This window comes from Cryptomonas paramecium, chromosome 1 (assembly GCF_000194455.1).
Source record: "Cryptomonas paramecium strain CCAP977/2A chromosome 1, complete sequence".
NCBI lineage: Eukaryota > Cryptophyceae > Cryptomonadales > Cryptomonadaceae > Cryptomonas > Cryptomonas paramaecium.
The window spans coordinates 41,375-54,178 of record NC_015329.1 but is presented as its reverse complement, the minus strand read 5'-3'; the positions used below and the strand labels follow the sequence as shown (position 1 = coordinate 54,178).

The 12,804-nt window shown below is 25.5% G+C and overlaps 15 protein-coding genes across 15 annotated transcripts; 8 read left to right on the top strand and 7 right to left on the bottom strand.

Moving 5' to 3' along the window:
• Positions 1 to 125: 125 nt before the first annotated feature.
• snrpD (small nuclear ribonucleoprotein D-like protein) lies at positions 126 to 359 on the bottom strand (the record flags this gene model as incomplete). Its single annotated transcript, XM_003239554.1, has 1 exon — positions 126 to 359. The coding sequence occupies one exon, from the start codon at positions 357 to 359 to the stop codon at positions 126 to 128; it is 234 nt and encodes a 77-aa protein (XP_003239602.1).
• A 67-nt stretch (positions 360 to 426) lies between these two features.
• On the top strand, positions 427 to 597 carry CPARA_1gp045 (hypothetical protein; the record flags this gene model as incomplete). Its single annotated transcript, XM_003239553.1, has 1 exon — positions 427 to 597. The coding sequence occupies one exon, from the start codon at positions 427 to 429 to the stop codon at positions 595 to 597; it is 171 nt and encodes a 56-aa protein (XP_003239601.1).
• A 98-nt stretch (positions 598 to 695) lies between these two features.
• ggt (geranylgeranyl transferase) lies at positions 696 to 1,568 on the top strand (the record flags this gene model as incomplete). The annotated part of the gene is made up of 1 exon (XM_003239552.1): positions 696 to 1,568. The coding sequence occupies one exon, from the start codon at positions 696 to 698 to the stop codon at positions 1,566 to 1,568; it is 873 nt and encodes a 290-aa protein (XP_003239600.1).
• A 34-nt stretch (positions 1,569 to 1,602) lies between these two features.
• Positions 1,603 to 2,715, bottom strand: hda (histone deacetylase; the record flags this gene model as incomplete). Its single annotated transcript, XM_003239551.1, has 1 exon — positions 1,603 to 2,715. One exon carries the CDS (start codon positions 2,713 to 2,715, stop codon positions 1,603 to 1,605), a length of 1,113 nt encoding a protein of 370 aa, XP_003239599.1.
• A 148-nt stretch (positions 2,716 to 2,863) lies between these two features.
• CPARA_1gp042 (hypothetical protein) lies at positions 2,864 to 3,223 on the top strand (the record flags this gene model as incomplete). Its single annotated transcript, XM_003239550.1, has 1 exon — positions 2,864 to 3,223. The coding sequence occupies one exon, from the start codon at positions 2,864 to 2,866 to the stop codon at positions 3,221 to 3,223; it is 360 nt and encodes a 119-aa protein (XP_003239598.1).
• A 58-nt stretch (positions 3,224 to 3,281) lies between these two features.
• Positions 3,282 to 3,908, top strand: CPARA_1gp041 (hypothetical protein; the record flags this gene model as incomplete). Its single annotated transcript, XM_003239549.1, has 1 exon — positions 3,282 to 3,908. The coding sequence occupies one exon, from the start codon at positions 3,282 to 3,284 to the stop codon at positions 3,906 to 3,908; it is 627 nt and encodes a 208-aa protein (XP_003239597.1).
• A 20-nt stretch (positions 3,909 to 3,928) lies between these two features.
• On the top strand, positions 3,929 to 4,168 carry CPARA_1gp040 (hypothetical protein; the record flags this gene model as incomplete). Its single annotated transcript, XM_003239548.1, has 1 exon — positions 3,929 to 4,168. One exon carries the CDS (start codon positions 3,929 to 3,931, stop codon positions 4,166 to 4,168), a length of 240 nt encoding a protein of 79 aa, XP_003239596.1.
• A 98-nt stretch (positions 4,169 to 4,266) lies between these two features.
• On the top strand, positions 4,267 to 5,358 carry CPARA_1gp039 (hypothetical protein; the record flags this gene model as incomplete). The annotated part of the gene is made up of 1 exon (XM_003239547.1): positions 4,267 to 5,358. One exon carries the CDS (start codon positions 4,267 to 4,269, stop codon positions 5,356 to 5,358), a length of 1,092 nt encoding a protein of 363 aa, XP_003239595.1.
• A 14-nt stretch (positions 5,359 to 5,372) lies between these two features.
• CPARA_1gp038 (hypothetical protein) lies at positions 5,373 to 7,082 on the bottom strand (the record flags this gene model as incomplete). Its single annotated transcript, XM_003239546.1, has 1 exon — positions 5,373 to 7,082. One exon carries the CDS (start codon positions 7,080 to 7,082, stop codon positions 5,373 to 5,375), a length of 1,710 nt encoding a protein of 569 aa, XP_003239594.1.
• Positions 7,083 to 7,140: 58 nt separating this feature from the next.
• tfIIA-S (transcription initiation factor IIA gamma chain) lies at positions 7,141 to 7,512 on the bottom strand (the record flags this gene model as incomplete). Its single annotated transcript, XM_003239545.1, has 1 exon — positions 7,141 to 7,512. The coding sequence occupies one exon, from the start codon at positions 7,510 to 7,512 to the stop codon at positions 7,141 to 7,143; it is 372 nt and encodes a 123-aa protein (XP_003239593.1).
• A 62-nt stretch (positions 7,513 to 7,574) lies between these two features.
• On the bottom strand, positions 7,575 to 9,122 carry tcpG (T-complex protein gamma SU; the record flags this gene model as incomplete). The annotated part of the gene is made up of 1 exon (XM_003239544.1): positions 7,575 to 9,122. One exon carries the CDS (start codon positions 9,120 to 9,122, stop codon positions 7,575 to 7,577), a length of 1,548 nt encoding a protein of 515 aa, XP_003239592.1.
• Positions 9,123 to 9,195: 73 nt separating this feature from the next.
• Positions 9,196 to 9,918, bottom strand: prsA1 (26S proteasome IOTA SU; the record flags this gene model as incomplete). The annotated part of the gene is made up of 1 exon (XM_003239543.1): positions 9,196 to 9,918. The coding sequence occupies one exon, from the start codon at positions 9,916 to 9,918 to the stop codon at positions 9,196 to 9,198; it is 723 nt and encodes a 240-aa protein (XP_003239591.1).
• A 39-nt stretch (positions 9,919 to 9,957) lies between these two features.
• Positions 9,958 to 10,761, top strand: tif211 (translational initiation factor 2 alpha SU; the record flags this gene model as incomplete). The annotated part of the gene is made up of 1 exon (XM_003239542.1): positions 9,958 to 10,761. The coding sequence occupies one exon, from the start codon at positions 9,958 to 9,960 to the stop codon at positions 10,759 to 10,761; it is 804 nt and encodes a 267-aa protein (XP_003239590.1).
• Positions 10,762 to 10,852: 91 nt separating this feature from the next.
• Positions 10,853 to 11,905, bottom strand: ftsZ (cell division protein; the record flags this gene model as incomplete). Its single annotated transcript, XM_003239541.1, has 1 exon — positions 10,853 to 11,905. The coding sequence occupies one exon, from the start codon at positions 11,903 to 11,905 to the stop codon at positions 10,853 to 10,855; it is 1,053 nt and encodes a 350-aa protein (XP_003239589.1).
• A 111-nt stretch (positions 11,906 to 12,016) lies between these two features.
• rps4 (40S ribosomal protein S4) lies at positions 12,017 to 12,745 on the top strand (the record flags this gene model as incomplete). The annotated part of the gene is made up of 1 exon (XM_003239540.1): positions 12,017 to 12,745. The coding sequence occupies one exon, from the start codon at positions 12,017 to 12,019 to the stop codon at positions 12,743 to 12,745; it is 729 nt and encodes a 242-aa protein (XP_003239588.1).
• Positions 12,746 to 12,804: the final 59 nt, after the last annotated feature.

Here is a 12,804-nt window from a genome sequence, read left to right as displayed (position 1 = left end):
TCAGATAAAAAATTAAAAGTAATTTTGGTTTCCAATCATTTTAAAAAATAACAAAAATGATGATTGGCTTAAAAAAATAAATTTATAAAAAAGCTTTCAATTTTTTTACATACTAAAATTTTTATTTAAATTGAAATCTTAAAATATTTTACGTTTTTTTCTTTCAAAAAGACTTTGAAAGATTCCCGGCAAAATAGTCCGTTTGATTTCACAATCAACGATTTACTTGCTAGAATATTGAAAGAACTATCAAATTTTTTTAAATTACATATATAACTCTCTCCTGATTTCGTTTCTATTAAAAAAAATTCACCCCTTAGCTTTTTGTGATAGAAACAAATTTTTTTAAAATCAATCATGTTCAATTAGTTTAAATTGTACACGCCGATTGTTCTAAGACTGTCGTAGACACCTTGTCTTTTTCCAATGAACTTGCGTTACCAGGTGGGATTTATCCAAGGCCATTTGAATTTTATCGAATCAGTATATCAAAAATTATTAAACAAACACTCAAATTCTTTCTATTCCAAGAAATATTTAATAAAAATATTTTTGATAAAAAATTTATTTTTTATCAAAATATTAAAAAAACTCTGAACTTTTTATCTTATTATATCAATAAAATATGGTATTTTTTTCCATCGTATGCACTGACAAATTCTTGGATTTTACATTGGTTATTCGTTTTGTTCGATATGGCTTTGTTCGATAAAAAATATTTCTCAAAGCTTAGATTGTCTTCAATTTTTTCTATAGAAAAGGCCCAATATATATGCAGTAATTTATCAAACGTGTTATATACTTATGCCCAATCAGTTTCTTATGTTTGTATTAAAAAAAATTTTACAAGAATAAGTTTAATCGACGTAAGATTAATTTACATATTGATAAAAAAAACAAAATCTAAAAGAAGTTTTTATAAAAATTATACAAAAGGAGGATCAGATGCAAGATTAAACTATTGTACATTGGTAATATGTTCTTTATATAACATATTAACTCCTCAAATTTCCGGTGACTGTCATTTGTATATTCGGTGTACTTATATGAGTATGGAAAATTTTAGCATCAATAAATACAGGGAAGAACACGTAGCTTTATTTTATTGCTGTATTTCGAGTTTATTTTTTTTTTTAAAACGAGATTTTCAATTTTCAATTTTCAATTTTTTTGGCAATTCTTTATTTCAGAAAAAGAAAAAATTTGATTTTTCTGTACAAGGAAGATTGTATAAAATAACCGATTTTTGTTATATATATTGGTTAAACAGTATACTATTGCTAAGTTCCTTTCATTTATACCTGGATTTGTTAAATAATTTAATCTTGTCAAAAAATAAAAACTTATTTGGATTTTCGGACAAAATAGGACGTTATTTAGATTTGTATCATACATGTTATAACGTTTGTAGTATTTCGATTCTAAATTTCGAATATAAGATATGCCAGAAAGTAATTAAAACTAATGTATATTCATTGATCAGTGAACTTAAGAAAATTCCCGCTTCTAAAATAAATCCACTTTACGGAATCAGAGAATCGACTTTAATATTTTTTTTAAGCCAATAAATTTTCTTATATTTTCTGACAAAATTTATATAATTTAGTTTTTTATTTTCATAAAATTAGACATAATCTTTTTCTCAATATAATCAAGATATTTTTTTGAATTTTGATTTTTTATTCGTTTAATAGAATTTAGTCTTTTTTTATCAAAACAAAAATTTTTCCAGTAAAAGTTACATGGTATGTTTATGCATATTTTTTTGTTTACTAAAACCGACGTTTCTAGAGTCCAACAATCGATAACATTTTTTTTAGTATATCCTCCGCCTCCTAATATAATCAGGGGTAAATTAAAACATTTGACGAAATCTATACATTTATTATGTACATGAATGGATAAATTAAATACTCCCAGTTTATCTCCGGACAAAGAATCGGCTCCTGATTGGAAGACAATTACATCAGGACTAAATCTACAAACTGCTTCTTTTATGATTGACTTGAATAAAAGCTCGAAAGAATTGTCATCTATCCCAGGTTTTAAAGGAACGTTGACCGAGTAAAATTTTCCTTTATCGATTCCGGTATCAGCCAAATTTCCGGTTCCAGGAAAATAGTTTTTAAAATAACTATGAAAAGATATAAAAAAAACCCTGTTTGACAAATAAAAAGCTTCTTCGACGCCATCTCCATGATGAACATCTATGTCAATGTAGAGTATTTTTGAAAAATATTTTAATAACTCTAATAAAAGCAATATGATGTCGTTGGTATAACAGAAGCCTGACATTCGAGATCGTTTTGCATGATGTAATCCGCCCGCCCAATTGATCGAAATTTTTGTATTCTTTTTAACTATATCGAGCCCTGCGAATATACTTGCTGTAGTATATAACTCACAATATTCTGTTATACCTAAAAAAATCGGACAATCTCCGCTAAATCTCATATTTTTTGAATGTTTTGATTCTTTAGTTTCAAAGAAAAAATTTCTGTCTTTGGCATAAGACAATTCTTGCATTACCCTCGGTTGATGAAAATTTAATAGATATCTTTTATTTATTTTTTTCAAAAATTTAAATTTGAGAAATTTATGAAGTCCATACGAAAATATCAATTCATGCGTCATTTCAATTCTAATTGGTTTCATCGGATGTTTTTTTCCATACAAAAAATATTTGAAATTAGAATCAAAGAAATAAGAAACCATTCGAAAGATTTTTATATACTTAAAAAAAAATAAATCGAATGTTTAAATTATTTTTTAATTTGTGCTCATTGAAAACTATGAACTGGTTAAATTTTGTAACAAATAAAAATGTTAGTTTTTTTTAAATAAACTTATCGTGTTTCATCTTATGAAAATTATTGTTATGAAAATAAAAGTGAATTTATTTTTTTCATTTTTTTTTAGAAAGTTATATTTTTTTTTTAATAAAACAAACAAATCTGTATATTTAATAAAAATTTTTGAAATTTTTTTTTTTAAAAAAAATATCATAATTAACAATTTAACAAGTTGTGGAAAATTTTGCTTGTTATTGAATTTAAATAAACTTATAAAGCAAAGAAAAAAAAATGTAATAATGAGAATCGGACTTTTGTTTAAACTTTATTCATGTAATTTTTTTTTTTTGTGTCTGAAACCAAATTTCAAATTTTATCAGATAATCAAAAATTTATCGAAAAATTTTTTATATAATTATTTATACCTTTAATAATTATAAGCTCAAGTTTTTTAGTTGATTTGCGTGCTTTATTATTTTTAATATAAAAATGGCAAATTTATTTAAGAGAATGTCTATTAATCAAGAAATTTACCGATTTTTTGTATATAATATGTTTAAGAAAAAAAAATATCTTTCTCACTTTTTTAAACATATTATATACAAAAAATTTTACATTTCTCATCAATTTTTTTTAAAGGGGGATATGAAGAAAATTTATGATAAATTTATTTTTGATGTATTAATGTTTCTGTTAAAAAAATTTATCATAAAAAAAATAGATTCAAAGAAAAAATTAATCAGCGGTCAACGATTTTTCGATTGTATAAAAATGCACTATTTTTTTTTTTGCGTGTGTACAAATGTTTTAAAAAAAAATTATTTTATATGGACGAAAAAACTTTTTAGTTTATTTTTTTTGTTACAAATAAATTTAGGCCTTAAATCAAAAAAAAATTTTTTAAATTATAATTTTTTTAAACGTCTTTGTTTGAAAAAGAAAATCGATCTGAAAAAGCTATCTCCGTTTTATAAACAAATAAAACTTCAATTAATTTTTATTTGTTTAAACTATAATAATTTAAATATCAGCTTGCGCATTTTCACAAAAAATAGTCAAAGTATATTTAAATTAGTTAAAATCAGCGTTTCTTCCTATTGTGTTAATAAAAAATGATTATATGATTATATCGTTATATGGTCTTAACAAGTTGCCAATTTATAATAATAACTGAACAAAATCGATTTTGTTTTTTAACATTAAAAAATTTTAAGCGCATAGAATGTCAGCGAAAAAAAAATAAAAAAATTTTTAAATCTGTATTTCAGAAAAAAACATCAATTTTTAATTTTTACACTACTTGGATTTTTGATACACATACAACTGGTTATTATAATTTTAAAAAAAAACACCATGCAACATACCGTTTGAAGTAAAGTATACGTCAAATGTTGCAACATTTTGTAGAGAAAAATATTTGATTGGAAAATACGATCTTAAATGCACTTGTTTTCTTTTTTTTAGTATAAAACATATGTTCATGAATAAATTATACAAAACTAAGTCTTTTGAAAAAAAACTATTTCCCTGTAACATATACAATTGGTATTTTAACCAAAATATAGTTCAAAATTTAAACGAATATATAGGTTTTATTTATATTTTTAAATTTTTCGATTCAAAGTTATCGACAGTTTGTATAGATGGTATTTTTTCTATGAAAAAGTACCACACAAACTCGTTTTATCTGTATAAAAATTTAATTTCAACTGAACATAAAACAAGTTGTCTAATCTTACACATTCAATTTTTAGAGCTTTTAAATCTATATGTGAAGTTATCTAAAAACTTTAGAACAAATTACAATTTCAATTATTTTTTTAAGTTTAATCTTAATATAACCTTATCTAGAGCATTAGTTTATTGTTTTTTTTTCATAAGTTTTTTTTTTGTGCGTATTTTTAAGTTTGCGCTGTCTCATGAAATAATTTTTTATTCAAAGAAAAAATTTAATTTAATAAAGTTTTTATTAGACAAGAATTTTCAAATAGATAAACAACAAAAAAACGTATATTTTACCAATTTCGTTAGCTTTTTTTCAATAAAAATTAATAGGATGTGTTTAAATCAGTTGAGATCAACATACGTAAAATGTAAAAAAAGTGTTTATACGTATGTATATGGTTATAATTCTACTCTAGTATTTCAAAAAAAATTCATCGAACGAATTGCAGAAAAGATTTGGAATCTAAAACTTAAATTCTCTGAATCCTTATTCGAAAATTTTTCGAAAAAATTTAAAAAAAGAAGCGAGATATTTTCAAAAAAAAAACAACACAATTTTTTTAAATATATAAAGCTTGTTATTTTATTATATATCAAAATAAACGTTCTTTATAAAAATAGCTTTTTGAGAAAATTTCGTCTAATGTTATTTTATTCGACTTATAGTTTTTACTTTTGTGTTAAATTATACTTTAATTTTATAAGTTGGGCAAATACTAATGTCGATTTAAATGAATTTAAATTATTTTTTTCAAAAAAAAAAACAACAGGACATAGAAATTGTACAAAAGTATTATACCAAAACTTAATTCTAAAAAAATATTTTAAATATGAACATTAATCTAAAATTAATCTCTAAACCAATTCTTTTTGTAAAAAAATAGTTTTTGTATTGTGATTATAAAATATTTTTATCCTGTAATAAGATAAAATTTTTATATTAGAATTGAAATTTAGTTTTAAATTTACAGGACAATACTGACTGAAATTTGCAAAAAAATCAAACATTTTGGTTGACGTAACATGCGCAAATTGACATGCTTGTTTTTTATTTTTGTGAAAAAATTTAAACCGAGAAAATCTTTTGCAAATTTTACAATTTGAATAATTTTCTACTGAATTCTTTTCACACAAAAAAATTTGTTCTATTTCAATTTCTTTCATGGAAAAAGCCCTTGATTGACCGATGCGTCGTATTGTACATAAAGCTTGTTTTTTTGTAATAAAATTTATATGAAAGTGACCAAAGAAAAAAAAAAACCACGCGTTATGTCTAATAATTTTATAGATAAATGATATATAATTTAAATCAAGTTTTTTTTTTTGTATATTGTTTAAAATTTTTATTAAAAAATCGAACAATAAAACATAAAACGTCGAACTCCGATGAAATTTATTTATAATATCAAATTCATTTTCAAAATTCAATGAAAAAAAAATTCCTTTTAAAATTTGTAAATAGTATATGCGATTTAATGTAAAAGACATGTTCGATTGGTGTTTTTTCCAACTTGTATACAATTTAATGGTATTTTGTAATAAGTGTCCGTCTAATCTATTAACTTTTTTTCTAGTTTTAATTGAATCTTTAGTGACTATTAAAAAAAATCCCAAAAATTTCAAAGAAGGCTTCATGCTTAAAATTAAGAAATTTTTTATTTTAATTTTTAATATAGGAATTAAGATTTCATTCCATATTACTATTTTGCGATTTTTTTCTCCTGATAAAAGACAGCTGAAAAAAAAATTGTTCCATTCCAAGAATGAAGTCTTGAACGAATTCACACATCCACACGTTTCAATTTTTGTTAAGTTTGAGTTACGATCGAATGTAAATTTACACGTTAGGATAAAACTACTATCCGAAATTGCTATAAAAATTTTATTTTTTATCTCTAAAAAATCTGAAAAAATCGAATTACTTCTAAATAAAGAAAAAGAGCCTATTTGCAGAAAAAACATTTTTTTTTTGATTTTAGAATGTTTAATTATAAAAAATCTTATATGACTAGATTTAATCGCAAGCATTAATAGCGGTGGATTGAGCTTTATATCGATAAGCGGAGGAACGTTGTGTAGAAAATAAACCTTTTTCAAAAATTTGTATGGAAAATTTACAAAAATACCAAGAGAAACTGACATTTGTTCTTTTGAATAAATTAAATTGGTTTGTAAAAAAAACACATTTCCATAACCAAACAATCGTGTTCCTTGAACAATAGACGTGTTCCGATAATTTGAAAAAATATTTTTTTCTGACAAAACTGAAAGATAGAAACAATTATCATTCGTTCTAGTATAAACTTGTGTTATAAATCTATTTTCAAGCAAACAATTGAACGTGGTTGCAAGTTTTTTTGATCTAGAGTTAATTTTAAAAATATCATTAGTTTTTAGAATAAAATATAAGCATTTTTTAATGTTTTGTTTTGTTTTAGTACGAATGCTTATTTTAGTAATACATGAAGGAAAAACCATGTAAATGCCAAATTGGTTAATTTGAATCTGGTTCAAAGAAAAAAATTCTTGTACCAGAGTTTTATTTAAAACCTTTGAAAAATACATAGTTTTTAAATTTTTATGTATACAAAAAAAAGAACCGAGATAAATTATGTATATTTTTTTAAATTTTAAGGAGTTTTTTTGGATTTTTTTGGATTTTTTTTTTTGACAAGTTTTTAGTAAGTTTTAAATCACAAGCAATAATTTTTAAAATGCCTTGAAATTGTACAGGTAGATTATAACTACTAACTTTTATTTGCGGATTATTTATTTCAAAAATCCATACGTTATCACAATTCTGATAATGCTTTAGTTCTCCTTTAATCAAAGGTTTATCTTTGACATATTTTTTCAATCCATTTATAATTGCTTTATCAAATTCATTTTTTACAAAATCAATGATGTCAAAGTTTATTACTTTTTTTTTTAATAATTCTTGCAAGGTTTCTTCTAATTGAATTCCAATTGTAGATAATCTATAATGAACGAACATCTACTTGAATTGAATAAAGATATACAACATTTGACAAGCTGTTGTAAAAGTATATCTTATCTTTACATTGAGTTTTTTTTTTGTTGAGATACTCCGTAGAAAAATTTATCCACTCTTACAATCATTGCTGCGTTTTCAATCGCTTTTTTAAAAATCTGAACTTTCATATAAGAAGGCTCTATTATGCCTAGTTTTCTCGTATCGCATATTTTTCCATATTTGCCTTCTATTCCATAAAAAGACCCTTTTGCAAGATGGATTTTTTTCAACTTATGAATTGCGTGCAGAGAAAACATTCCACAATTTTCGATTAAAGTTTTGGGGATAATTTCTAAACCCGAGCAAATTGAATTGTAAAGTAAAAAAGAATCATTTTTCGCATATTTTTTTTCAGATAAAAACTTACACAATTCGAGCTCAGTTCCTCCACCTCCTGGCAAAATCGAAGATTTGTGTAAGATCAGCTTCACGATTCCAATCGCATCGTGCAAATTTCTTTCTATCTCATCTAAAACATCTTTAGATAAACCAAATAACAAAATAGTACAAGCAGAATAATTTTTACATCCAGTTATAAATGTATAGCAGACATCTCCTATTTGTTTAACACAGAAATTTTTAGCATTTCCTATATCGCTTATATCGATTTCTTCTATATTCGAGACTATAGTACTTCCAGTTGCTTTCGCTAACCTATTGGTGTCGCTTTTCTTTACACGTCTAATTACTGATATGTTAGATTTAAAAAGATAATATAATGCAAAATCTGACACATTTTTTTCTGTGATTAATACATCAGGTTGAAATTTCTTTATTATGTTACAAAAATAAATTGTGTAATTTTCCTCGGTTTTTAATATATTTTGTAATTTAAGTTCATTTTTTATGTTGACGATTGATTTAAAATCAGTTTTTTTAAAATCAACTGAACATTCTAAAAGCAAAATTCTTGGGTTTGAAATAAAACGTCTCATCTTAGGATGACATACATCTTTTGGAATAATTATACCAGAAAGAACCCGAGAGTTTTCTATTTTATTTCCGAAAATTTTTTCTATTTTTATATTTTCACCAATTCCCAGATTTTTCAAATTTGCGTTTAAACTGTAGACGGCTTTAAATGCAATTTCGCATATTAACCTAGAATAACGGCCTACGAATTTAGTACAGATAGAAGTCGAAACTATTTTCAAAACATCCATAAAATCGTGTCTTTTTATACTGGCAGCAAAATTTTTTTGAATATAAGATGTAATAGAATTCAAAACTTTGAAATATCCCCCAATAATCTGGTTAGGGTGAAGTTTCTTTTTTATTAATATTTCGGCTGCTTTTAAAAATTCCGTACATAACAGAACAATACTTGTAGTACCGTCGCCTACTTCATTATCTTGTACTTTTGATATTTCAACCAGAGATTTAACTATAGGATGAAAAGTATCAATTTCTCTTAACACAGAATACCCATCATTTGTTACAATCAAATTTCCTTGATTATCTATAATCATTTTCAACATAGAGCGCGGGCCAAATGTTGTTTTAATTATATTTGCAATGGCTTTTGCGCCATTGGTATTGTATTCGTGCATCATATCTGGATTGGAGTTCATTTCAGTATTTAGCTTTATTTTCTGTAAGAATGAAGACCGTTGGAAGTTGTAAGATTGATCTGAAACATGAGCTTTAAAAATTTTCTAAATAATTTAAGTAAAAATCTATTTCAAAATTTTTTAAAATTTTAACTTTTCTTTTTCTAGAAGTTGAAATCATTATTTCGACATTTGTAGCATTAATATCGTATTTAAGAATACGTTGAAATAATAAAATTAAGCTAATGACAGTTTCTAACTGAGAAGATCGTATTATAGAATAATATTTTATTTTTCTTGATATGTAATTATTAACTTCATTCTCATGTTCGCCTATTGCGCATATCATATGAGAAGTTGCATATCCCGATGGGTCTATTTTATATAAACTAGGACTACCATTCTCTTTTACTCCTATTACAATACTCTTGACTCCCCATGGTCTTGTGAAAGCATATTGAGTATTTATTTGTTTTTTCTCTGATATTTTTTTAACTAAATATTCGATCGGGATATTTTGTCTAAATTTACTGAAATAATTAGAAATTTCTTCGGTAATGTAATCAATGAACATATATGCATCTGACGGTATTCCTTTGCATACGTAACCGATGTCGTTTTTTGTACAAAATGTTTTAAGTTTAGACTGATTAATTGTGTGCATATTTTTTTTTTCAATTATCGCACATACAGTATCCGATCCTTTTATTGCAATACAATTCGAAAAATTACAAGATGCTTTAAAAGCATATTCCACTTGAAATAATTTTCCTTCGTGTGAAAATATAGTAACGTACTTGTCAAAACTGGAACTCATTGTATTGTAAGTTTTATGAAGGTTCCCAATTAATTTTATATGCGTAATCGTGTATATGAATATTTATATCCATCTGCAGGAGATATTGTAATTATTTTTATAGAAAAATTAAAAGACATAGGCGCTTATGTGCAGCTTTTAGAATTCAATAACTTACAAGGAATGATCTTAACTCGAGAAATCTCTAGAAAAAAAATGAATTCTATCCATAAATCGGTAATACTTTATAAAGATGAACCTGCTGTCATTACAAAGGTCGATGGTAAAAGAGGTTACGTGGACGTCTCGAAATGTCGAATTGCACAGGAAGAAATTTACCAAATGAAAAAAAAATGGGTTTATGCAAAAAACACAATTTCTATCGCAACACATGTATCTAGATGCAACCATCTAAATTGCGAAGATTTGCAAATTAGATGGGGTTGGCCTTTTTGTAGAAAATATAAACATATGCTGAAAGGAGTAAAAAAATCAATCAAAAATTACAAAAAGGTTTTACACGGGTTAAACATGTCTTGCTTGGAATTTATTAAAATTCGAGAAATATTGAAAAAAAAAATGGTAAAGCAACATTATAGCGTGTTTATCGAATTTGAAATTTTTATATTTTCAAAAAATGCTATTGATTTTATAAAGAAATTTTTCGAATATCAATTGTGTTTGTGTGATATAAAAATAGAAATAAAATTAATAACTTTTCCTTGTTTCTCTTTTTCGTTATTAGATCAAGGCAAAAAATTAATTGTCAAGGAAATAAGTTATTTTTTAAAAAGTTTGTTAAAGTATATTCAGATAAAAAATGGGAATTTGTATATTAAAAACATAACTTTTAAACAAAAATAAGAAATTTATATTCTTATTTTTGTTTAAAATTATAAGTAAATGATTTTAAAACAATTGAAAAAATAGTTTTTTTATAAATATATCATTTGAGCTAATTATGCAGTTTTTTCTTTTCAAAACCAGTTGCTATGACAGTTATTGAAATTTTGTCTTCCATGCCATCATCGACCAAGGCTCCAAAAATAATATTAGCATTTGAATCTACTGCTTGATATATAATTTCCGCTGCAGTATTTATTTCGTGTAATGTCATAGTATGCCCTCCTACGATGCTGAATATAATTCCTTTTGCATCTTTAATTGAAAAATCAAGTAAAGGAGAACTTATTGCTGCGATAGAAGCATCGTGTGCTCTATTTTTTCCAGATGCTGTTCCTATTCCCATCAAAGCGTTACCAGATTCAGCCATAATGGAACGAATATCGGCAAAATCCACATTTATTAATCCAGGTTTTATTATTATTTCAGATATTCCTACCACTCCTTGTCGCAAAACATCGTCTGCAACAGAAAAAGCGTCTTGTAGAGGAGTATTTTCTGGAATTATTTTTAATAATTTATCATTAGATACAACTATTAATGTATCTACTCTATTTTTCAATTCAGCAATTCCGTCGATCGCTTGCTGCATCCTTTTTTTTCCTTCAAATACAAATGGTTTCGTGACAACAGCAATAGTTAAACAGCCTAATTCTTTAGCAATTTCAGCAATAACGGGGGCCGCCCCAGATCCTGTTCCGCCCCCCATACCTGCTGTAATGAAAACGAGATCACCCGACGAAACTATTTCTCCTATCAGTTGTTTGCTTTCTTCTGCTGCCTTTTTTCCTATTACAGGATTTCCACCTGCTCCTAAACCGCGAGTTAATTTTGCACCTATGTTACATGTATTTGGAGCTAAAGAACGGGATAGAGCTTGAGAGTCTGTGTTTATTGACCAAAATTCAACTCCTTCTACAGATCCTATCATTCTATTGACAGCGTTTCCCCCTCCTCCTCCTACTCCTATTACTTTTATTATACAAGGAGACGAATTTTCTTCTGAAAAAAAGAATTCACATGAAGATGAAATCGAAGGAAAGTTTTTTATAGAAAATTTTTTTTTAGTTTTCAAAAAAACTTTATTCAGGCACAAGATTATCATTTTTCAAATAAATATACACAAAAAACACACAATCTTACGTATCGATCAAATGTGAAATTTGTGTTTATTTTATGTTGAAAATGATTTAAACAATCGCAAAATTTTATTTATATGGCACATGGTTTGAAAAAGCATTTAAAGAGACTAAAAGCCCCGAAAAAATGGGCTTTATCTAAATTAGACGGAATATTTGCTCCTAAAATTAAAAGCGGGCCACATAAAAAGGAAAATTCGTATCCTTTGAGCTTGATTTTGCGCAACAAACTAAAATATGCTGTTAACACTAGAGAAGTCATTCAGATTCTTTCTCAGAAAATGATTTACGTTGATGGAAAAGTAAGAACACAAAAAAATTATCCAGTTGGTATCATGGATATAATTTCAATTAAAAAAACTAAAGAAATTTTTCGGTTGTTATATGATTCCATTGGCTCTTTTACTTTGCATAGGATTGGGAAAAACGAAAGCTCTATAAAAATTTGCAAAGTCATTTCGGTAAAAATAGGGAATATGGGAATACCTTATATTGTGACTCATGACGGTAGAACAATAAGATACCCGGATCCTGTGATAAAAAGTAACGATTCGGTTATTTTTAATATTTTTAAAAAAAAAATAATCGATTTTATTAAATTTGACATCGGAAGTTTGTGTATAGTCACGGGGGGTTACAATACAGGCAAAGTTGGAATTATTTATTACAAAGAAAAATATTATAATAACCAAGAAATGATATATCTTAAAAATTTCGAAGAAAATCAATTTTTTACTAAAATTTCTAATGTATTTATAATAGGAAAAGGAAATAAGTCGTTTATTTCCTTACCTAAAAGAATATAAGTTTTTCTGTTTATTATGATAAAAAAATAGCCATAAAAAATATCTAGTTTACAATTGAC